General features: G+C 54.6%; 2 protein-coding genes across 9 annotated transcripts in view; one reads left to right on the forward strand and one right to left on the reverse strand.

Annotated features, from left to right (window-relative positions):
• The window catches only part of USP42 (ubiquitin specific peptidase 42), a 41918-nt gene extending 37223 nt beyond the window's left edge, over positions 1–4695 (forward strand). For 2 of the 7 annotated variants that reach the window (XR_005016576.1, XR_005016580.1), the window contains 3 exons: positions 437–738; positions 1259–2788; positions 3690–4695. Coding sequence is in view for 2 of the 7 variants with exons in the window: in XM_036826837.1 (XP_036682732.1) it covers positions 437–738; positions 3690–3730 (343 nt within the window). In the remaining 5 variants the exon portion in view is untranslated. Of the gene's footprint in view, positions 1–436; positions 739–1258; positions 2789–3689 lie in introns of those variants that run through there. The other 5 variants (XR_005016578.1, XR_005016577.1, XR_005016579.1 and 2 more) reach the window with 5 other exon arrangements.
• Positions 4696–4935: 240 nt separating this feature from the next.
• CYTH3 (cytohesin 3) overlaps positions 4936–23455 on the reverse strand; it is a 96436-nt gene continuing 77916 nt past the window's right edge. The window contains exons 5-14 of one of the 2 annotated variants that reach the window (XM_036826452.1): positions 20454–20572; positions 14133–14213; positions 12875–12987; positions 12639–12787; positions 12334–12445; positions 8509–8585; positions 8337–8408; positions 8080–8234; positions 7836–7931; positions 4936–6497 (exon numbers count right to left, since the gene is read on the reverse strand). In XM_036826452.1, the coding sequence (XP_036682347.1) occupies positions 7859–7931; positions 8080–8234; positions 8337–8408; positions 8509–8585; positions 12334–12445; positions 12639–12787; positions 12875–12987; positions 14133–14213; positions 20454–20572 (951 nt within the window). In that variant the 3' untranslated portion in view covers positions 4936–6497; positions 7836–7858. Of the gene's footprint in view, positions 6498–7526; positions 7932–8079; positions 8235–8336; positions 8409–8508; positions 8586–12333; positions 12446–12638; positions 12788–12874; positions 12988–14132; positions 14214–20453; positions 20573–23455 lie in introns of those variants that run through there. The other variant, XM_036826451.1, reaches the window with a different exon arrangement.

Below are 23455 nucleotides of genomic sequence, written 5' to 3' on the forward strand. Positions count from 1 at the left end.
CACGGGTGCCTCTTAACATCGAAACCCTGGGAGACGGTTACCAGAAGGCACAGGTAAATAGTGGTTACTTGAAGGAAGAGGAAGTCAAACAACCTTCCCTCCTATGTGCCTGAGACACCTGGCAAAGATATTTTTTCCTTCAGCCACTAGTTTCAGGAAAAATTGATGAAATCCTTCCTCTGGTGTTTTGGCCATAGCTCCCCTCCCAAACAAAGCTGAAGGGCATCGGTGGGGAAAGGTTGAAATTGGTGAATTTATGACCCCAGACTTAAAAAATTATTACAATGAAAACAACGCATTTTTCATTAGATAAGGGTTTACCTGTGTTCACGTAATGAGTGTCAACAGTAGTGGGTATAAATCAAAGTCAAAGACCAGTTCTCCTTGGGGTGGTTTGCTTTTCCGGTGGTTTGAGTTCTGGCTTTTTCTTCCGCAGGCATCAGCAGGACTCAGACCTTTCGGTAGCGCACTCTGATGCTGACCTCCACAGACACAAGAAGAAGAAGAAGAAGAAGAAGAGGCACTCAAGGAAATCGGAGGACTTGGTTAGAGATTCAGAACCACACTTGCCCAAGGCCGCCAGCTGTGAGACTGTGGACCATTTCCGGAGAGCGGACAGCGCTTTCCCCCTCACAAACGGCCAGCCTCTGGAGGGTGTGGGACCTTTCCGTGAGAAAACAAAACATTTCTGGATGGAAACCAGGGATGACAGGTGTCATCCGTCTGACTGTGGCCAGGGTAAGAGGACATACTTGGAACTGCGAATATAGAAACTCTTTTCTTTGGAAAGGGTGGTTAACACAGGGAAGGAGCCTCAAAGGGCGTAGAAGGTGTAAGTCCCCTCTGAGCTCCCCGCCCTGTGTCCTCTGCCCGACGGCTGGCCCGAGGCTGCTGTGGCCGGTCTCGATGGTTAGCCGTGCCGCCTCGGCGCTTACTGGAGACCTGAGTTACGCGGAACCAGGAACCTCTGGAATTTATGGCTCTGAGTGTCTGATTGTGGACCAGAACTTCTGTTTTTAAGCAATTTTTGATAGAAATATTGTTGTGGTACATTCTTTCTCTCCAGAATCCTTAAGCCTTTGGCATTGGGAGTAGAACCTAGAACTCAGTTTGGTGACTGGCTCGCTGGACGTCACGCTTCAGGCCTGGGTTGGTGGGGCTCGGGCTCCTGACGGGGTTCCCTGGGTCACTGCAGGCCTCTGGGCTCTGGGATTCTTGTCTGCTTTGCACAGTTCTGTCTTCCCTTGTACCTTCCCAGCCTTTTCTACTCTGATTGCTCTGAAAGCAGCCCCCCTTGCTTCCTCATCTGTTCCGATGACCTTCGACCCTGGAAGGAGTGCTGAGCGTATTTGAGGGGGCCGGGGGCCTAGGGCAGGGCTGGACTGGCCACCGTCTTTGCGCGGCCTGACGGTAAGGAAGAATTTGACGTTTTTAAATGGTTGGAAGAGTCAAAAGAAGAATATTTCATTTCACATGAAAATCATGGGAAATTGAGGTGTCTGTAGAGCCGCAATGAGCCCAGCCCGGCCCGCCCGTCCGCCCGTCCACAGGGAAAGGTGTGCTGGCCTCGCCCTGGACCCCTGAGGCAGACCCCCGCGACCCTGCCCGCTGTCCTAGATGCCCAGGGGCCACGGGGTTCTCGACTGCGTCCTGGACCCGGGTGAGGTGTCGTTTGTTCGGGGGCAGCCCTGTCCCGTGCGGTGGCCCCGGTCCCACGGTGGGTGGTGGAGGACGGACAGAGGGCCGCGCAGCGCTCTGGCGTTTGGGAGGAGCAGAGAGCAGAAGGGGTGGCGTGTTCCTGAGTGGCGGGGGCATGCTGGGGCGCGCGGCGTGGGTGAGGAGTCGTCGGGGCGGCAGGAGAGGGACGCTACCGGTGGGCTTGCTCTGTGTTTGTTAAGAGGGGAATTATTTGCATTTCCGCACTGGTTTCCCATGAACAGTTCAGCGATTCGGGGAAGGCACTTGGTGGGGATGAGTCCCTGCTGACGTCTGCTTGGTGCTTGGGGCGAAGTGGAGACGGGCTGTTCGTGTGCATTCTGCGCAGGTCCGCGGGGATTCTACGTTTTTGCCAGAATCTTCCCCTTCCGGCTGCAGGTCTCTGGTGAGGACCACAGCTGGAGGCCGCCAGCGCACCCGCAGAGCTGGCTCGGGGGACAGTAGGTGGCGTGCAAAGCCCAGTAGTGGGCATGTGGTGGCCCAGACGCGCGTCTCCAGAGGCTGCAGGCAGGGGGGTGGCCCCTTTCCTGTCCTCAATCTGATGGCGCCCAATGACTGGTGTGCTCCTGGCTTGGGCGCCCGCCCCGTCCTGACCTCCCGGGAAGGGCCACCTGCTCGGGCCCAGACCACGCATCGCTGTCGGCTGGTGGAGGCCAGACCTCTTGGCCTGCGTGTGTCTGTCCTGGCGCCCTGACCACTGACCTCTCTTCCAGACTCCTGTTCTCTGGCGCCATCAAGCTCTCGATTTCTCTGGCCTAAGATCTGTTCTCACCTAATGTTGAAACGCTGATGGGTTTACTGGGGTCAGAGTGGACTATGCCCGAGGGGACGTGGCCCTCAGTTGTCACCTCAACTCTTGTTTTCAGTGAAGCACTTGGAGACACAGCTTGTGTAGGACTGATTTCAGGCAACAGACATTAAGCTTCTGAGGACTGCTTCTGAGTGTAGTCACGTAACGCACACACAGCGTAGGCACTAAAATTTTTGCAAAACCATCATTAAAATGTTTCCTAACCTTTGCTTTGTAGGTGATTGAAAACGTGGCCTCAAAACAAAAAATTCACTAGTTACGGTAAGCTCTTTTCGTCTCGGTATGTTCTTCCTGTTGGTTTGTAGAGCCGCTGAGGGGCCCTGAGGAGGGAGCTTTGGGCCTCGGCTTCGGGGGTAGCAGGTGGGGAGTCAGTCCTGGGGGGGGGGTGGGATTTGGGCCCCTTAAGTCAGAGTCGCTCTGCTCCCTCCCTCCCCCGTTGTAAGAAAGTGAGGGCAGGTCAGAAGCTTCAGAATCAAGTCATTTGATAAACATTTGAAAGATGGAGAAGCCATGTCCTCTCGCAGCCCCACCTGAGGGGCCGACAGAGGGGAGCCCGTCCCGTGCCCGCCGCCCGCCCCGCGCACTGAAAGGGCTCGGGCTTGGTTTGATCGGAATGGGTTTTGGGTGCTTTTTTACAGCAAATCAAAACCTGGAGTGTCGTTTCCTCGTGGCCTCGTACTCAGTGGCCCCGGAGGTGGGGTTGGTGTCCTGGGCCTGCCGCACCTGCGGGGTTGCTCTCCGGAGGGAATTTCGTCCAAACGTGTAACTTCTGGTAGTCGGCAAGGGGGCTTTACGTGAACTGTCTGCAGGAGATTAACTTGCAGTTGATTTAACACGCTTTACAGCGTGTCCTCAATGGGAAGACCCAAGCCGCGTTAAGGAATTAGCCTCTTCCTACCTAGAGCAAGGGAATCGCCGGGTTGCGGCGGCTCCGCGGCGGCCGGGCTGGCGGGACCGCGCCCAGCAGAGGGCGCCCTGCCCGCGGGCCTCTGCGCCACCGCCGGCTCCTTCACCGCCCGCGGGGAGACCTGGGGGCGCCTGCTGAGGGGAGGGCGTGAATGAAGACGAGAAGCCCCCCCCCCCCACCGGGGGACTCATGGGGCGCTGGGCTCCCACCTCCTGCCTCTGGACCAACTAACGCCCGCTGCCTCTTGTCTTTCAGATTCAACGTGTTCAACAGAAGCCATCCCCAACCCAGCTTAAATTATAAATAGAGAAAATAACTTTGTTCAAATCTGCGTGGTGCTTCTTTAGTAAATACTGTACAGATTTTACCATGGAGGACTTTTTTTTTTTTTAGTTTTTACCACCTTTTCTTAATTACCCTTATTCCAAATGAACACTTTCTACAACTGCTGACCATTGTAAAATAAGACTGTGTGTATATAAATCACATTGAAAATAACGCCCTGGACTAGAACATCTCAAATGCTGCTTAATCACAGACTCAGGTTGATCACTCGTATTCCATGTAACGCTCCTCCAGGCCGGACGTCCGGTGCAAGACCAACCGGGAAACCATGGAATTAGTAAAAGTACAAACTGACAGCGTGTATATTTAATTTAAAAACTTATTTAAAGATTCACAAGCTCTCAACTCGACTTTTGAGAGCAGTCGTCTGTTTTCTGTAATGTCTGATACTAGAAACTAATTTGCTTCATATTTTAGTTGTATTCAAGATTTGAAGATGTATTTTATAGACAAGTTCTGTTTTTGAACTTTGTGGAACTATTCCAATCAATTTACCAGTTATGATGAGTATTTACATTATGAATGTATAATCCGAACATTATTTGTAAGGCCTACAGTATGTTTTTGTTACGTAACAACACTTTTTTATACAGTGTCTCTCGTCTTGACTGATATTGGAGTCTGACTTGTCAGCTTGGTCCCTTAAAGTTTCTAGTTACAGACAAAAATCATACTGTGATTTTATTTTTAATATGGATATGCTATCAAACTGTGATACACTTATAATTCACTGGTCCTGCATCAGGAGTTGGAGTGGGGAAAGCTGTATTTAATACAGTTTGTATCTGAATAATCTGTATGGTTTATACAGTTTGTGTTGTTCAGAGATGTCTAAAGTTTGATCTTTGTTTTTTTAAAGATTAAAAAAGCACTTGCCCCACTGTAAATATACAGCATGTAAAATTTATATAGTATATAAATGGCAGCAAATTAAACCTTTCGTGTCTTATTTTTTACTGCTGTTTTCCCCATTTGCTTACAGACACTTCTCATGGACTTCTTTCTCTTTGCACTTTCCTAAAACCTCTAAAGCTCAAGCCACGGGCTCTCAGTCCCAGACTGAGAGGTGCAGACCCCAAATGGGTGAGGGAGAGTCAGGTGTGGGCTGCTGGACCCGACAGTCTCCCTACTTTAAAGAACCCAGTCACAGGCAATCTTGTTTTAACAGTGCGTTTTTATTTAACCAACACAGTATTTGCAATTTGACAGCCATACAACTCTCCGACTTCACCATCCACTTTACAACAAAATATCAATAGATACAGGGTATTTCTTCATGCAAGTTGGAGTATATACACTGAATAACAAACACTCCAGAAGTCGTATTATATATGTACATTATTTACATATTAACTGTATTTACTGTAAATAGAAATGTTTTCTAAGAAAAAAATAAAACAAGAAATCACAATGTGTGGTTTCTGGTCTACAACAGACCTAACTTCTCAGCAAAGCACATCTATGTAGATATATGCATTTTAACTTGAAAAATATGCATTGCTTTATATGCAGCATTAAATGCTGCTTCATCTATAAATAGCTCTTATTTGGACTCAGTCTGGTACCACATTAAACTGCTCAAAACTGTTCCGTGATCCTGAAGACACTTGCTTGTCTGGGTCCAGGGTGGGCCAACTAAACCCCAGGTGTTAACGGGGGCTGGTGGGGCTGTGGAAGCCGCCGTCTCCCGCCCGGCGACCCCCTTCCCTGCCTCCTGCCCTCCGTCTCTGGAGGAGACAGAGCTGGGACTGATAATTCAAGCACTGAGCACAGACGGGGGGAGCGGGGAGGGGGATGAACGGGGGACCACGCTGAGGTCCAGGCAGCCGGGCCCGCGCCCCACAGCCCCGTCAGGTTAACGCTGTCACACAAAACCTGGAGTTACACGATTTCACGTAACACTCCGAGGGCAAGTGACACAGATTCTGAGCACCATGGCCTTCTGCATTGTTCTGGGCAAACAGCCATTGGGCGAGGCTCCTTCACAGATGGCCAGAGGAACAGATTTCTTCCAGGTGTGTGTTTCCTTACGCTCACTTCTCCCAGCCCCACCCTGAGGCAAACCCGAAAGACAGAAAGCCCTGTATCCCCAGGGTCCTACCTGGGTCAGACAAAGGAGAGACCGGTTATTCCACACAAAATCCTGATGGAGCCGGAGCCCCAAGCAGCCCGGGTACGGGGCCAGCCCGAGGGGAAGGCGCTGCCGGGTCGTCGTCAGCAGTGTTTGGTCTGGTGGTCTGGGCAGCGTCTCTTTTCACGGAAGACTGGGGCCAGAGTTGCATATGTGCCAGTCACGTGTTTCAAGAATGCTGACTTGCCTTTCTCAAAACTAGAGGTTCGAATCTGAGGTATCAGTACAGTAGCAAAGCCTAAAAGCTTGGGAATGAACCAAAAAAATCAGTTTGATGCATGTTGGAGAGTCCCGGGTGCAGACCCCTTTGCAGTCTGGTGTGACTGAGCGCTACGTCAAGGTCAGCTGCACCGAGGCCGAGGGCCCACAGCCGTTCAGTCTCGGCATCAAGGCAGCTCCCAGGAACGGTTCCTTCTGCTCTTTACATCTCCACGTAAGTGCGTACAGCCTGCGGTTGTCATTCTCCGACTCTGCTTTTGCACAGGAGAGGTGATGACCTCTCAAGTGTGCAAACGGAGGGAGTGCTTTCGCGGCTGGGGCAGGGAAAGGAGGTCCTGCAGGGGAGGGACTCTCCACCGGAACAGCCCCTGTGGGCAAGGGGGTCCTATGTATTACATGCGGGGGTCCTGGCGGCGGAAATAAAGCTCCCAATAAAAAGGCAACTGTCACCAGCCCCGAATGTCCCAGCACCCAGCGCCTCTCGGCCGGCCCACCCGTGCACCCTTGGGCCAGTTCTGCGACGTGCTGGGGCCCAGCTCCAGCCTGCCCTTAGCGCACGACTGAGCACCTCTCATTCAGCCACCAGCAACCTGACAACCTCCTGGTCGGCGATCTTCAGCAGTCCCACCACCAGTGCATATTTGGGGTTTTAAACTATTTACAGAAAAGCCTAAGCGCTCCACTTCTTCATCCCCCTCCGCCTGCTCTTTTCCCTCCCCATAACGGAAGATCAAATCTCTGAAAACATGGAATAAGGTTATCTCTATCTCCTTATATGTCTACTCATTACGTTAAGAAATCTGGTCAAATTATTCTAAGCATCCGTTTTGCCAACAAGTTTTAAGTAGTGAAGACAGTGGTCACAGCTGGTCTGAACCACGTGTTCAGTTGGACCACAGGACACTGCTGTTTGTGGGCATGATCAGAAATGGTCAAACATGAGCAGTTTCATGTGGTCCAACATATACACTGTCTATCCTGGGATTCAGAAGTTACAGGATAAATGCCCCAAACCGAAATTTATATTTTAACAATTTGCCTCTTTAGAAAGTATCTGTGGGACCACAAAGTCTGAGCTGAACGGTCCCAGAGGACTGGCCTCCGCCCTACCCCGCCCAGTGCTGGTCGTCAAGGACACGTGCGCCTCCCTCCACCAGGAGCTCCCCTGGGCCCCCCCCCCACAGCGGGATGCCTCCCCCAGCCCCCCGGGGGCTGCATATGTGTACACATGTAATTGTTCTCAGTGCACAGTATATTCTTGTGTCCAGAAGTTAAATTTATAGCTGCCATTCTAAAAATACTACTGTTAGAAAGTATCTTTCATTATAATTTGAGAATATAAAAAGGCATATAAAAGCTATAATCCTATATATCTGAGAAAAAAAAACTCAATAAAAAACTGGTAGCTTTTCCTTTCCTGTTATGATACAAAACAGCGGCTTCCAGAACGGCGAACACCGCCACAAAGGAGCACGTGTGACCCCGCGTCTGCCACGCGGATTTTCACGGCTGAACCACCAGGCGCAGCTGCTGGAAGAGACTTCGAGAAGGATGCGCTCAGCGCCGGGAGGGCGGCGGGAAGGGACGACATGAGGCCCCTCGAGACCAGCGGGGGCCGCCGTCCCTGAGGAGCCGGGCCGGGGGTCCAGGGCGTCGCGGGGAGGCCCCCAGTCACTCTTTGCTGCGGGGTTTGAGTTTACTTTTACCTGCTGCTCAGGCCAGGAAAGCTCTATTTCTTATTGGCAATCCTCCTTTTCCTCGTGGCCAACATGTCATAGAAAGGATCCCTGCTGATACTCGCTCTGGGGGGAAAATGAGAAAGAAGCTCGGTTAGGCGGGGAGGGCCGGTCCTCTCCCACGCGGCCCCGCCCCCTCTGCCCCACCCCATGACCCACCCACACCCGGGCCCCGCCCCCCGGGCCCCGCCCCCCGCCCCGTGGCCCGGCGCACCGGATGGACTTCATCCACTCCTCCTTCTCCTCGGGGCTGGGCGCCGAGATGCGGTACACCACGTGGTTGCCCTCCACCACCCGGCCGTCCGCCTCCGTCTTACAGGCTTTGATGACCTGCCCTTTGTGGCTCGGGTTATAAAGCTCGAAACAGTTCTGGTGGAGACAGACACGACCCGTCACCCGGCGCCGGGGGAAGGGAAGGGGAGGGGAGGGGAGGGGAGGGAGGCAGGGCGGGCGGCGGGGAAGCCAGCTTACGGGTTTCCGCGGGTCTTCCACCTCCCGGATGCTCAGGTTCTCCAGCGGGATGATTCCCCGGGGCTCCTTATCCTGCGGGAGGAGAGCGCTCAGCCAGCCTCCGCCGGCACCCGCGGAGGGTCCCGCGACGCGACCCAGAGGACGGGCAGCCCCGCACTTGCCCTGCACTTACCGTCGTGTATTCAAAGTAATAGAGGCAGTTGTCGGTGAGGATGAACCAGCGCCGCTTCCAGGTCTTCACGCGCCCCCCTAAGAGCAGAGGAACCCCGTTGAGTCAGGGCGGCGCGGGCCCTACACAAGTTAGTGCGCTTTTCAGAAATGCCACAGGGGCCGAGCTGGGTTTTAAGTTTCCTTCCTCGTGGAAAATGTTTCACATTCTGCCCCCCCCCCATACCGCCCGACACTCAGCCCAATGCTGGCCGTGCTGTGCTGCCTGGCCCGCCCCGCACGCACCCCGCCCGCCTGCGCGGCACCCCGATGACCCGAGCGCTTCCCAAATCTGCTTCCTGGGAGAGTCAGTCGTGAGGAATGGCCTTAATTTCCCCACATGGAAATGACAACAGGATGAAGTCAGCGCGCTGCCGGTCTGTCCAGGACTTAATCCCGTTACGTCAGGGCCATCATCACATTACTGAGGACTTCAGGCCGCCCTGGGATCCATCAAAATCGATTACGCCTTGGCCCAGGGAATTATTAGATTGAATTAATCTCTTAAGATCTGGGACACACACGTGTACACACACACACACACACACACACACACACACACAGAGCTCATCTGCACCTACTCTCTTTACACTATGGAAAAGAAAATCATTTTTACCCTCAAATATACAGCAGAAACAAACTGGTTTCCATTTCTAGTTTTTGCTCCTGACACAAAGTTTAAATACAAAAACTGAAAGAGAAAACATGAGCCTGGTGACAGATGCCCACGATCCACGGGCACAAGGTAAGCAGCGGCTCCCCTGACCCACTGCTCCCCAGGGGACATGCAGGCAGGCGAGACCCTCATGGCCAAGGGTCATAAACCCGGTCCCTGCTGTGAGGAGCTTGGGGACACGGGGGGGACATGAAGGGACATGAAGGTCACCCTGAGGGCCGAGGCACGAGGGCCTGACGTTTGTGGAGATCTGGGGCGGGGGGAAGAGACACGCATGAGGACACCCAGCTGCAGAGAGGGAGCCCCGCCTGCAGATTCAGTGCCACTGAGGGGTCCTCAGGGACTGAGACCCTCACCCCTGCGTCACTGATGATACGTCTGTCCTCGTGACGGCCGCAGGCAGGCTGGGTATGCGGGGCGGCCATGCGGGGAGGAAGCCTCAGCCATGCCCTGAAGGAAGGTCCCCAGATTCCCCAGCTCCCCATCTCGCTTCCCACCCCCATCAGAAGCCTTCATCCCCCCCGCAGGGCCTCCATCCCCTTGAGGCGTCCCCCAACCCGTGTCTCTCGGACCCGTGGGCTGGGTTCTCACTCCCCGAACCCTGCGTGCAGGCTCATCCGGGCTCTCTGTTCCCTGGGAGGCCTCTCGGCTCTTCGTACCTGGGTTCCCACCCCACTGCGCCCAAGTTCAGTGGCAAGTCTAGAGGAGCCCAATCCCTGGTCCAGCTCTTGAGACCAGGGGAGCCTCTCGGGCCGGGGGCAGTGGGCATCAAGATGGAGGCGTGTGGTCTGCGTTGACCCCTGAGCCCAGCCCCGCCCCGGGCCCCTGCTCAGGGTGGCTGGTGGTGACACTCTTGGTCTCCGAGCCCCATCAGGTTTTGATGCAGGAGACCGAGCGGCTCCGCTCATGTACGTGTTTGCAGCTGGACTTCAGGACGCGGGACACACACACACCTATAGGAAGGAGCCCGGCAACACCTGACTAGTATAAGCACCCACTTTCTCTCTGTCAACACCCTGCTGCTGGCATGGCTGTTAGCAGACACGCGCTCTCGTGCTCACTGTGCACGCCTCTCCTCCACGCCAGCCCCACTCTGACCGCACTCCTGTCTGCGTTAACACAACGGACTCACTCGCAAAACATAGTGACTACATGGTATTTACCGTACCAGCATTAAGCGACACCACCAAGCTCTGCTCTGGTGGGGCACCCGGGCCTCCCGAAAAAGCCGTGTCCTCTAACTTCACGATGAGAAACAACCAAGCAAGGTCACACTGTGATCTCCGTTCCTATCCCAGCACATGCGTGGCCACAATTCTGGCTTCTCTGCCCGAGTGTCCAGGCCAGGCAGGGGCCCAGGGCTGCGTGCCCTCACCAAGTACAGGCGCTGCACCCAGGCCCAACCCAACGCGGCCTCCGCATCTGCTTCCTGCACACAGACCGCCTCCTCGGTCCCTCGGGGACTGACACCCAGTGACCCTTCCCAGCAGCTCGGCCAGTGTCAGAACTGTTGGCGGGAGTCTGGAGCGCACACGGGCCACCAGTGTGCTGGGATCCCCCTGGGGACGCTAACAGCCCCGAGAGCAGAGCAGCCTCGGGAGCCGAGGCTCCGGGCTCCAGGTGTGAGCTGCGCCGTCACCAGCTCCGTAGCCTTAACGAGGACACGAGCGCGAGGCCTCGGGAGCAGGGAAGCAGCAGACCCGGGGCGCCAGCCAGCCCTGCGGCTTGTGACGGTGCTCTGTGCACTGACGCTGTGGCCCGCTTATCTGCTCAACCAGGTCACAGGCCTGTTGTCACTCATTTTGTTCAGTCTCTAGAGCCAGCCGCATCCCCACTGGCACTGGGGCACACTAGCTGCCAGGACCGCTTGTGCTGTCACCATCCCGAGGGGGGCACTTGCTGGCAACACAGCAACGGGAAGGGCCCGAGTGCTGTTCTGGGCACCTTCCTCTGCCCTCACCCCAGGACCACAGGCTGGATGGGATCTCAAAGTCTGGTGCCTCTGGAAGGTTACTCAGGTATTCAAGTCCAAGGCTACGGTTCTGGGTTTTTAGGCAAAGATCCAGAACTCTTCCAAACCCTGGCATAGCCAGAGAAAAGTCAGAGCAAGACCCCAGATCAGAACAGCTGACCGGTGTTGCACACCCCTACGCCCGCCACACTGTCACCAGGCCCATGTTTATCCTCTCTCAGTTAAAGGCACAAAATCACCAGAACTCTGTAGGCCCCGGTGTTTGCAGAGTGCCTGGATGATATGTCAGATCTCTCAGGCTCCAATGTCACGGGAAGGTGGAAATCCCAACCCCAACCAGAGTAAAAACCCCCTACCAATTCCTAAAATTGCCCAGAAAATAAAAATGCTCTTCTACTTGTCTGTCAGTGGCTATGAAGTCCTTAAGACGCTGCTGGACTCCACACAGGTGGTGCAAACGTGCACCGCCCGGTTAGTGGGCGGCGGGTGACTTGGCCGTCCCGCGCTCGGGCCCTGAGGATGCGGAGGGGTGAGCTTGTTCCCTCCGGGCATCCCCACACGCCTCCGGTCCCTCACTCCTCACCCGGCCCCGGGCGGGCGTCGTGGCCGCCGCCCCCTGCGAGGAGGAGGAGGTGACCCCAGCACGTCCGAAGCCACAAGGGCCAGATGGATGACAGCCGAGTCAGAGCTTCACACAAACCGACAGAGAGAAAGGAAAGAGCAGCTGGGAAGGGGCAGGAAGCCACTGGGTACGTACCTCCTAACGCAGAACAAGCAGGGACAGCCCGTCACAGAACAGAAAGGTGGGAGCCACAGGCAGAAGGAAAACAACAAGAAGGCACATTTAAACCACTCATCAAAAATCAGCCACACCAAACCAAGAGAGGCGGCAGGCTCCGGGGCGGCGGCGCCTGCCTCCGGTACAGAAACTGCCGTGGGCTTATCTGGACACTAGGGGGGGCAGTTTGCTAGGACGGGCACTGCGTGCGGCCCCGGCAGGATGGCCTCGCTCGGCCGGGCGCGTGGGGTGCTCCGTGGAGCGTTCGTGCCTCCGGTCGGCCGGGGAGGCCCTGGAGGCACCGCGGGGGCTGCTGCCGCGGGAGGAGGGGCCTCAGCTCGGTCCCGCCCCCGGCGCCGCTCACCCAGCTTCAGGAGCCAGCCCTCCCGGTCCGGGTTGAAGAACGTGTGCGTCAGGTCGTTGCCATCGTCCTCGGGAATCTTGAACGGCTCGTTCTTGATGCTCTCGTACAGGTTCTGCGAGGAGGGAAGGCGGCGGGCGCGGAAACTCAGGTGGAGGAGGAACGGCCGCCCCCGCGTCGCCCCCCCAGCATGGGGCCCAGGGACCCTGTGAAGACGCCGTGAAACAAACGACCTGGCGCCGCTGCCCTGGAGCTGAGCCTGACGCTCCCGAGCACAGAGATCGGGGACGGGGGACGCGGGGGCTCACCCGCAGCAGCTCCTCGGGGAGGTCCCCGCCCTCGTTGATGCCGCGGTTCATGGTGACAAAGCGCTCGGCTGTGGGCTTGTCGCGCACGTTGTGGTTGTGAAGGCTGGTGTTGAGCATGATGATGGCGAAGGACAGCACGTAGCACGTGTCTGGGGGGAGTCAGAGCCGCGGGGCGTCAGCGCTGGCCCAGCGCGCGCCGCCCCTGCGTGTGCCCGGCGCCCGCAGCCCGCGCTCACCCGTGGATTGGAAGACGCCGGGGTTGCACAGGCAGTAGCGAGCCGCGAACGCCTCCATCATGCGGTCGATCTTCTGCGCCTCGCCCGGGAGTCTGAAGCTCCACAGGAACTGCCTGCAGGGGGACGAGAACCGGGGTGGGGGGGGGGATGCGCGTCTCCACGGCCCGGCTGGGTGGCGCCTCCGCGCCTAGAGGCCCCGGCCGGGGCTGCGGGCGGAGCGCGGGGACCCACGGGACACAGTGGCACGGCCGCTGCCTGTGCTCTGCCACCCACTTGCGGGAGCGAGTCGGGAGCCCCCGCGGCTCTGGGCCAGACACTGACCCAGAGGAACAGAGTCCGCGTGGATGCACCCCAGCCTCCCCAAGCCTGCACCTCCCCGTGACGCCGTTTTCAACACTGAACCTAGAACTCCTGAACCACGGCTGCAGGATTGGAACCCGCCAGTGTGTCCTTCAGCTGAGGCCAGGGGCTGAGCGCAGGGGCGCGAGTGTCAGACAGCAACATGGCTGCCACCTTGGTCCACAGGTGGGGGAACGGCCACGAGGAAACAGGCTCGAGCTGGGGCAGAGCACGGAGGAGAAGGGCCAGACCAGGACCAGCCAAGGCCGTCGGGCACACTGGGGCCAGGGGTGGCCTCCGATGGCAGGAAACCCACACCCTCCCAGGCACACGCTGGGTGTCCACACGGTTGGTGTTCAAGGCCAAATGTGGCATAAAGTGGGCCCGTGCCTGGGCGGCACTGAGATCATGCGTAGAAGTGGGAAAGAGGCACGCCCACAACTGTCAAATATCACACAAAATGAAAAAGCAAAGCAACTATGAATGGAACGCAGGACCAGCGGCCACAAGGAGGCAGGCGTGGCCCGACACCCCCACCCCCCCCCCCCTCTCCCACCTCCCCCTCCCTCCCCCACCTCCCCCTCCCTCCCCCACCTCCCCCTCCCTCCCCCTCCCTCCCCCTCCCTCCCCCACCTCCCCCACCTCCCCCCTCCCCCTCCCTCCCCCTCCCTCCCCCTCCCTCCCCCCCCTCCTCCTCCCTCCTCCTCTTCCCTCCTCCCCCTCCCTCCCCCTCCCCCCCCCCCCCCCTCCCTCCTCCCCCCCCCCCCCCTCCCTCCCCCCCCCCCCCCCCTCCTCCCCTACCCCTCCCCCCCCCACCAGGCTGTAGGTCTGCAGAGGCCCTTCGCTTGCCAGTGGGTCACCCGGCACCGCTGGGCCACCCGCCCTCCCTCTGCGCAAGAGCAGGTGATGAAACACTCACCTTAAGGCTTGTACCAGGTTGAGATCGGCAAACTCGTGGAGTTCCACAAAAGCTTGAAGAACTTTAATGTTAAATTCATCCCTAGGAAAGAAAATGTATTTTACAGCCTCACTGCATGTTATTTCAATAATTTTAAATGACACTTCCTAAAGCAAGTTTTCATGGTTTTTAACGTCATATGACTAAAAGATCAGGTATTTTTCACTGTGCGTTTGTTTTCAGGCTGAAAACAAAGGAGACCCAGTAAGATATTAAGCGTTTACTTCACAATCAGTATGAGTTAGGGTAAGACCCCAAATACAAGCCCGATCGATGGCCAACGTTCCAAGTTCCCTGCGCTGAGCTGTAAGGCACCGACCCAGGTGCTTGGTACAGATTCTCAACCTCCAAAACCACCACGAAGCAGGCGCTAATCTCGTTCCCACCTCCCAGGTGGGATTTTGAAGCTCAGAGACAGGAAGCAACTCCTCCAGGGTCATAAGGCAGAAAGCACAGTCCCGGACCCAGAGAGGAAGGTTTGGAAGAGAAGTCATGCCTTACATTAATAGCTAGCTTTTAAAAACTAAACTTAGCGTGAGAATACAGTAAAACAGGTAAAGTTTTATGACAAAAAACCTGAAATGACGTAACGGCGACAGCTCAATACACTGGCATTTTAACTCCAAGCCACTCCCACAGGCCCTGGTCTGGAGGAGCCTAAGGACGCCCCAGCCAGCAAAACGCCAGGGTAGCACCCAACCCAGGCTGCAAAGGGCTGGCTTACAGGTGTGGGCCACTGACCATGGGGACACCTGTAACTCGCCCTCCCGGGGCCTCACCTGACGATGCTCACCTCCACAGGTGCAGGCCCATGACCTGCCAACAGCAAGGAAACGCTGCAGCTCAGCACCCGTGACTGCGACGACACCACCCACCCGAGGGCTAAGGATGGAACCCAAGGCGGGAAGGGCGCCGGCACAAAGTATGTGCTGCAACTTCACCCCCTCCTTTCTCTTTGAGATGAGCTGGTGGCAGGTGTGGGGCTCCAAGCCCTGGGTGTGCAGAAGCGGGTGCGGACGGGACCCTCCCGGGAAGCAGCGAGCGCTCAGCCCGTTGGAAAGACTGGCTATTGGGCCCTGGTTTGTCCAACACTGCACCCGTCAGCTGGTGTCCTGCTGAAAAGGCCGCGTGACATCGTAAAGGGCACGCTCGGGGTGGGTGGGTGTGTACACGTGCGCGTGTGTGCGCAAGCGTGCTGAGCACCGGGGGAGCGGCAGGCAGGCTGGGGTACAGATTTGTGCAGCAGGGACAGGCCTGTGACCCAGCACAGCGGTCCATTCTGAAGTCCGCGTTCAAGGCAAGACAGCGCACAGCAGGGTCCCGGAGCGCAGGGAGCCCCGCCGTGAGGCCGCCACCTCCACCCGGAGGGGAGGAGCGGGGGGTCCAGGCTCACAGGTGTTCAGTGCTCAGCTTGCAGCCAGTGTGAAGGCCCCCAAGGCAGGGCGGTTCCACCCATCGCCCGCTGGAGGGCTGTGTCGGGGGCCTCAGCCCTGAGAATTAAATTCTACCTCCACGCCAGTCCTCCAGGGACTGCCCGCAGGCCAGACCGCTCTCCAGAGCTCTCCACCTGAACGTCCACCAGGCCTCGCAAGCTCCGAGGCCCCGAGGCCCCGCCTCCCAGGCTGCTCGGCCCACGGCCTGGAGCCTCTCACCGCCGCATCACCCCTGCCAGAACCCCCCCCCCCCGCCCCTCCCTGGACCTCAGACCCAGAGTCTAGCACCTCCCACCTCCTGAGCGGCCGCCGGCCTGGCCAGAGCCACCCCCTCCGCTCCCGCCGCCGCGCTGCCGTTCACTCCGCGCGGGGACCATCTGCTCCTGCCCCTCCTCCGCCGGGAGCCTCCCACGCCCCCCACTTCCCATCACCCGGAGCACATCCGCCCCCTCCCCGCATCCTCACACAGATGCCACCGCCCCAGTCAGACGCCCTGACCAGCCCGTCACACTGCTACCCACTCCCCCAGCTCTTCCGCGGGCCCTTTGCCCTGGTCACCTTCCGACAGACCATGTTTTCTTATTTAGTTTGCTTGTTATGTACTGTCTGTTACTGCAGCCAACGCAGTTCCACAGCAGAGGGACCAACGCCACCCAAGTGCCTAGAACAGTGCCCGGCACGGAGCCAGGACTTCATTTCTTTTTTTTTTTTTTTTGGCTGCGTTGGGTCTTCGTTGCTGCGCGCGGCCTTTCTCTAGTTGCAGCAAATGGGTGCTACTCTTCATTGCGGTGGCTTCTCTTGTGGCAGAGCAGGAGCTCTAGGCACGTGGGCTTCAGTAGTTGCAGCAGGCGGGCTTCAGTAGCTGTGGCTCGTGGGCTCTAGAGCACAGGCTCAGTAGTTGTGGCTCACGGGCTTAGTTGCTCTGCGGCATGTGGGATCTTCCCAGACCAGGGCTCGAACCCATGTCCCCTGCACTGGCAGGCAGATTCTTAACTACTGTGCCACCAGGGAAGTCCCCATATTTTTGGACTAAAAATCTGCAGGCACTGCCAGACCGCGCTTTATACTAACGTCGTAGTTAATTTAATCTCCGTAGTCGCACACCTGCCAGAGGACGCCAGGGAGTCACTCAGACTCTGGCCCTCCTAGCACGTTGTCCTGTGCTAGGTGCCTGTTAGACTCGGTGCCTGAACTCCTAGGAGACCCTTCCATTTTTTTAAAAAACAGCTTTGTCGAAACATAATTCACAATCCATATAGTTCAACCGTTTCAAGTGTATAATTCAACGGTTTTTAGCATATTTAGTATATCACAGATCTGTGCAACCATCACCACGAGCAATTCTGGAACATTTTCATTCCCCCAAAAAGAACGCCCACACCTTAACCATCACCTCCCAATGCTCACAGCCCCCCAGCGCCAGGCAACCACTCTGTGTTCTGTCTCTATAAATCCGCCAATTCTGAGCATTTCATATAAAATGGAATAATACAATATCGTGGCCTTTTGTGACTGACTTCTTTTCCTGTCATAATGTTTTTAATGTTGTAAATCCATGTTGTAGCATGTATCAATACCTCCTTTCTTCTTAATGCCAAATAACATTCCATTGTATGGAGGGACCACATTTTCTTTATCCATTCGTCAGTTGCTGGACGTCTGAGTTGTTTCCACTTTGGGGCTGTAACGTGGCTGTGAACATTGGTGCACAAGTTTTTGTGCGTACAAGTTTTTTTTCCCCCTTGGGTTTGTAACTAGAGTAGAATTACTGGATCACATGGTAAGTTTACCATTTTGAAGAACTGCCAACTACTTTCCAAAGTGGCTGCACCATTTTTTATATAGCGGTGTATGAGGGTTCCAGTTTCTCCACATCCTCACCAACATTTATCATCTTCTTTAATTACAACCATCCTAGTGGATATGAAGTGCTATCTCACTGTGGTTTTGAGCTGCATTTCCCTGATGACTAATGATGTTGAGCATCTCATCATACGCTTATTGGCCTTATCATATGCCTATGTATATATCCTCTTTGGATGAATGTCTATTCAGGTCCTTGGCCCATTTTATAATTGTCTTTTTATTATTGAGTTGTAAGAATTCTTTTTATATACTAGATACCAGTCTTTATCACATTTATATATGACCTGCAAATATTTTCTATTCTCTGGGTTGTCTTCTCCCTTTCTTGAGGATGTCCTTTGAAGCACAGATGTTTTGAAATTTGATGATTCTACTTTTTTCTTTTGCTGTCATATCTAAGAAACCCTTGCCTAATCCAAGGTCACAGAGATTTACCCCTGTGTTTTCTTCTCAGTGTTTTATAGTTTTAGTGCTTATACTTAGTCTCTGACCCACTTTAATTTCTGTATATGGTGAGTGACCCAGTGACACTCTTTTGCAGGTGACTGTCCAGCAGTCCCCACACCACTTGCTGAAAGGACCATTCGTTCCCCCGCTGAACTGTGTTGGCCCCTCAGTTGATGTATATATGAGGGTTTATTTCTGGATTCTTAATTCTATTCCATGGCCTTTTCCTCTACTCTTATGCCAATACCACACTGTCTTGATTAGTGTAGCTTTAGTCTGTTTTGTAATTGGGAAGTGTAAGTTCTCCAACTTTGTTCTTTTTTTTCCAAGACAGTTGTGGCTATTCTGGGTCCCCTGAATTTCTACATGAATTATGGGATGAGCTTGTCAACTTCTACAAAGAAGTTAGCTCAGATTTTGCTAGGGAGTATGTTAAATTTGTTTTGTTTTTAATTAAAAAAATTTTTTTTAGTTAATTATTTTTTCGCTGCGTTGGGTCTTTGTTGCTGCACACAGGCTTTCTCTAGTTGCAGCGAGCAGAGGCCACTCCTTGTTGCGGTGCGCGGGCTTCTCATCGCAGAGGCTTCTCTTGTTGTGGAGCAGGGGCTCTAGGCGTGTGGGCTTCAGTAGTTGGGGCACACGGGCTCAGTAGTTGTGGCTCACGGGCTCTAGAGCACAGGCTCAGTAGTTGTGGTGCACAGGCTTAGCTGCTCCGTGGCATGTGGGATCTTCCCGGGCCAGGGCTCAAACCTGTGTCCCCTGCATTGGCAGGCGGATTCCCAACCACTGCGCCATCAGAGAAGTCCCGTGTTAAATTTGTTTATCAATGTGGAAGGTACTGCCATTTTTGCGATATTAAGTCTTCTAATCCATGAACATGGATGTCTTTCCACTTATTTGGATCTTTTAATTTTTTTCAATAATATGTTACAGTTTTCAGAGTAAAAATTTCATTTGTTAAAATTTATTCCTAAGTGTCTTATTCTTTTTAATGCTACTGTAAATGGAGCTGCTTTCTTATAATATCCTTTTCAGCATTTTCATTGCTACTGTACAGACATATGAGTGAAACTGTATATTGATCTGATATCTTGCAACATTACTGAAATTATTAGTTCTAATAGTTTGTTAGTGATTCCCCAGGATTTTCTATATGCCAGATTATGTCATCTGCAAATAGAAACGGTTTTAATTCTTCCTTTACAAATTACATGCCTTTAATTTCATTTTCCTGCCTAACTGCCTTGGCTCGAACTGCCAGTACCAAGTTGAATGGAAGCGCTGAGAACAGTCTTGATCTTAAGGGGAAAGCATGAAGTTGTGGGTTTTTCACAGGTGCCCTCTATAATGTTGAGGAAGTTCCCTTCTTTTCCTAGTTTGAGTGTTTTTATTATGAAGCAGTAAATGTTGTCAAATGCTCTTCCTAAATCTACTGGGATGATCGTGTGGGTTTTGCTCTTTATTCTACTGATATGGCATCTATTGATAACTGATCTGCGTATGTTGAACTAACCTGGCATTCGTAAGATAATGAATACAGTTGACCCTTGAACAACGTGGGGGTTAGGGGCACCGACCCTCCACTCAGTTGAAAATGTGTGTAAACTTACACAGCCCTCTACACACGGGGTTCCTCCATCTTCACGGTTCTGCATCCGCAGATTCAACCAACCGTGGATCACGCAGTTCTGTAGTATTTACTACTGAAAAAAAATCCACATACAAGTCAACCTGCACAGTTCAAACCCGTGTTGTTCAAGGGTTCTGGTGCATAATCCTTCTTCGATATTGCTGGATTTGATTTGCTAGTATTTAGCTGAGGATTTTTGCTTCTACAGTCATAAATGATATTGGTCTGTAGACTTCTTTTACTGTGATGTCTTTGATTTTGGTATCAGGTAGCACTGGCCTCACAGAGTGAGCTGGGAAGTGTTCTGCTTTTCACTTCTGATCAAGTATTTTTAATGAAAAGCTCGAAACAGAAACCACGCTGGTTGAGCGACTGCTGGCCTTCTGTTTAAAAACACTGCCGTCTGCTCCTTGCCCAAGTCTATTCTGACACATTCAGGGGATGTGCTGCCTGAGGCCTCCTGCCCTGCCCTCTGCTAAGCAGAGCCAGTGGACTTTTAAGTGGAGAAGGTCGAGAAAGTAAGCCTGACTGGCCGCTCTCCATTTAAAAAATAACAACCTTCCACCTTTACTCATACCCCCAACTAACAGGGGAAAGGCGACAGCTGAGAGACCCGGGTATTTCTGTGCAAAACAAACGAAGACGCTTTCCGAGGCAAGGAGCGAGAGGCAGTGGCATTCTTGGTTCCGTCCTGGTTTCCTGGATGAGCAGAGGATTCCAGAGGAGCACCGACCCCGCCCAGCCCCAGGACACCCACCCCTCTCTGCTCACAAGGGCCCAGGGGAGGATGCGGCTGCCTGGACTGGCTCGGCCTCGGGGAGCACAGCCACCCCCAGAGCCCACGTGACAGGCCCTGACGCAAGGGTCGGCCCGGGTGGGCAGGCTGCCCCCTGCCCTTGAACTCACCTTTCACCCAGGTAGTCCCCGATCACGGTCTTATTCAGGCCTTCCCCTTTATACAAGAACTGGGCCACGTCCTCCGGGGAGCACTGCAGCAGGTCGTTCTCTATTAGAAACTGAATTCCCTGAATAGGAGCGTAAAAAGGAAGCACCAGTTAGGAGGGTCACCAGACTCGTACTTCAAAGACAAATACATTTAGTGTCATGACCTTACTGGTTCGGACATGGCAAAACTAATACAAGAGCATGATGGGATTCTCACATCACCATAACACATCTTACCCATCAGAGAAAAGCACTTCCACGCCTCCTGGCAAATGAACAGGCTAAGAGACAAACAAGTAACTGAACAAACCGTTCTAAGTGTTATTAGAGATTATAAAGGCAGAAGGAACAATGACACCGAATTTCCCCAGCTCAGGAAAAGGATCTGTGCTGTGTGCGAAAGGAACACATCGTACATGGTTGACCAACCCAACACCCATCCCAAGCCCCCCTTCCCAGACTCCCCTGCAACCAGAAATGACCTTGTGAACAGATCTGGTCAAACAGACAGAGACGAAGTCTGTGAGGAGGACCCAGGAAAGCTGCTCCTTTCCTGATAAAAGGGGACCTTGACAGCTCCTTCCTCCTCCTTCCTGCCCTGAATGCAGATGTGATGGCAGGAGCCCTTGCAGTTGACATACAGGGCAAGGCTGGGAAGAACACAGGACCCCAGTCCTGCCACCTGGGAGCCACTCGACGCCCTGTGGCCACCTCTGCCGTGAGAAGACAGCCCGCTGCATAAGCTGTCTTCACGGATGTGCTGCCACCTGTGGCTGAACAGGTAACCAGTCACCATGCCACTGAGCTCACAGCAGTCAAAGCCACACCCATGGAAGGACCTACAGAGACCAGCCCAACAGTCTCTATGAACGGCTGCAGAGGGGCTGCTGGGCCCAAACTATCGGTTCTCTGTCTCACGGGAAGCCCTAATAATAGCAAAAATTTACCTCGGGCAGAGCTTCTGAGCTGGTTTCAAAATACATGTTGGAAAGCTTGTAAGGGAAGAGGGAATTCTGCCCAGAAGCTGTTTCTACAAATGCAGCTAACAGCCTAAGGGCCCAAGACCAGGGATCCCTCATGCCCCATGAATCCATCTGAAGAGTCTATTTATTTTTTAAACACATGAATGTCCACAGCAGCCTCATTCAGAATTTCTAAAAACTGGAAACAACCCAACAGTGGGTCAGTAAGAGAACCGACAAGTACATTGTAGCACATTCACATCATGGAAGACTATAGCACGAGGTGGAATAAACAATAGCACAGATGAATCTACAGACGTGACACGGATAAAAGGACTCAGCATATTCTAATTCCACCTACGTAAATTTTTAAAAAGGCAACACTCATCTATGCTGATAGCGCAGAATTCATTCCCTAGGAGGAGACTCCAGGAAGGTGCCCTGTAATGTTCCACAGCTGCGTCTTGTTCTGGGTTGTGGTTACATGAGTATTTAAATTTGTTAAAATTCTTCAAGCTGTACATTTAAAATTTGCGCACCATGTTATTCTTCAAAAAAAAAAAAAAAAGTTTACCAAAAAAAAAACCAGTAAGTCTGACAATCTTAAATTAACTGCCCTATATTTCTGGTGGGAGCTTAAGTGGGTACAGCCACCTGGGTATCACCTTCCGAATCGGAAGACACACACGCACTGGAGCGAAGCATTCCGATCCTAGGTGTGCAACTGTCCTCACCCAAATTCCGGAAAACAAGGCCTTGGACAAGGGCGGTGCTGGCGCTACTTCCTCAGGGGACACGATGCCACGCCCAGGTGCCCGTGGAGCAAGGCGAGGGGAGACTGCAGGGCTGGGGATGCCCTCAGGGCTCTGTGAGGGACGGGAGCTCTGTGGGGCTGGGCAGAGGTTCCGAGTCTGACCTAAAAGCCCTGCCACGAGGCCAGAGGCAGAGCTGCCCCCAGCTGCCTCGCTGGGGCCCTTGGAGTCCTTGTCGTGAGGACTCACGGGCTGGCTGTGGGTGGAGACAGGAGACTCTGCCGCTCCCAACACCGTAGGGGCAGGGGACAGGGCCTCCTAGGAGCCCGAGGTCGGGGACAAAGGGACCAGCAGAGGCTCCCTGGGGGATGGAGGCTCACCTCGGGGTGACAGTTCTGGCCCGGTCTTTCGTGACCACTTCGGCTGTGATACCAGTGAGGGTGGTGGCCCAGCGGCCAGCCTCCCTTCTGCGGATGCTACTTGGCCGTGCGTCCTCAGCGGGGCCGAGGCTGCAAGAGGGTCTTGCGTCCTTCCGACCCTGTTCTCTCCCCACTCTGCCGGCTGTCTGCAGAGTCACCCGACCGGCAATCTCTGTGGCCAAGGGGCCCCGGCCACCCCGTCAGCCTATGCCCCTTGAACGGGCTGCAGATGAGGCTTTCCTGGATTCTTCCAGGTGCACACGACCTGCTCTAAAACCCAACGCTCCCCAATCACTCGGAAACTTCTCCGAGAGGAAGTGCTATCTAACCACCTCCCAGGATCTGGGAAGGCAGACAGGCTCAGCACAAGGGGATCCCTTCTGTGCTTAAACGTCACATAAGGCAGGCAGAGGAGGCCCCGAGGGAAGCCTGAGCTCCCTGTGCAAGAGACGGAGGCCCTCCCTGGTCATGGAAAACACGGAGCCACTGGCGTGAGCCCAGGCCACAGGCAGAGAGAGCAGCTGCGAAGGAGAAAGGGGCTGGCTGCACCTGGGAGGGGACGAGGAGACAGAGCAGAGGAAGAGGCCTCCTCTCGGCCTGAGGACACGCACCCCTGTGCAGAGGGGAGGAGACGTCACACTCCGGGAGGGACGCAGCCACGGGCGAGGATGCTGGCAGCCCCGGGAGCTGCGGGAGAGGTTGCGGCAGGGGCTCCCTTGGAGCCTCCGGAAGGAACAGGCCCCGCCCACACCTGGATTTGGGGCTTCCGGGCTCCCGCACTGCGAGAGAATGAATTTCTGTTGATTGAAGCCACCAAGTTTGTGGCAGTT

This window comes from Balaenoptera musculus, chromosome 15 (genome assembly GCF_009873245.2).
Source record: "Balaenoptera musculus isolate JJ_BM4_2016_0621 chromosome 15, mBalMus1.pri.v3, whole genome shotgun sequence".
NCBI classification, from domain to species: Eukaryota; Metazoa; Chordata; class Mammalia; order Artiodactyla; family Balaenopteridae; genus Balaenoptera; species Balaenoptera musculus.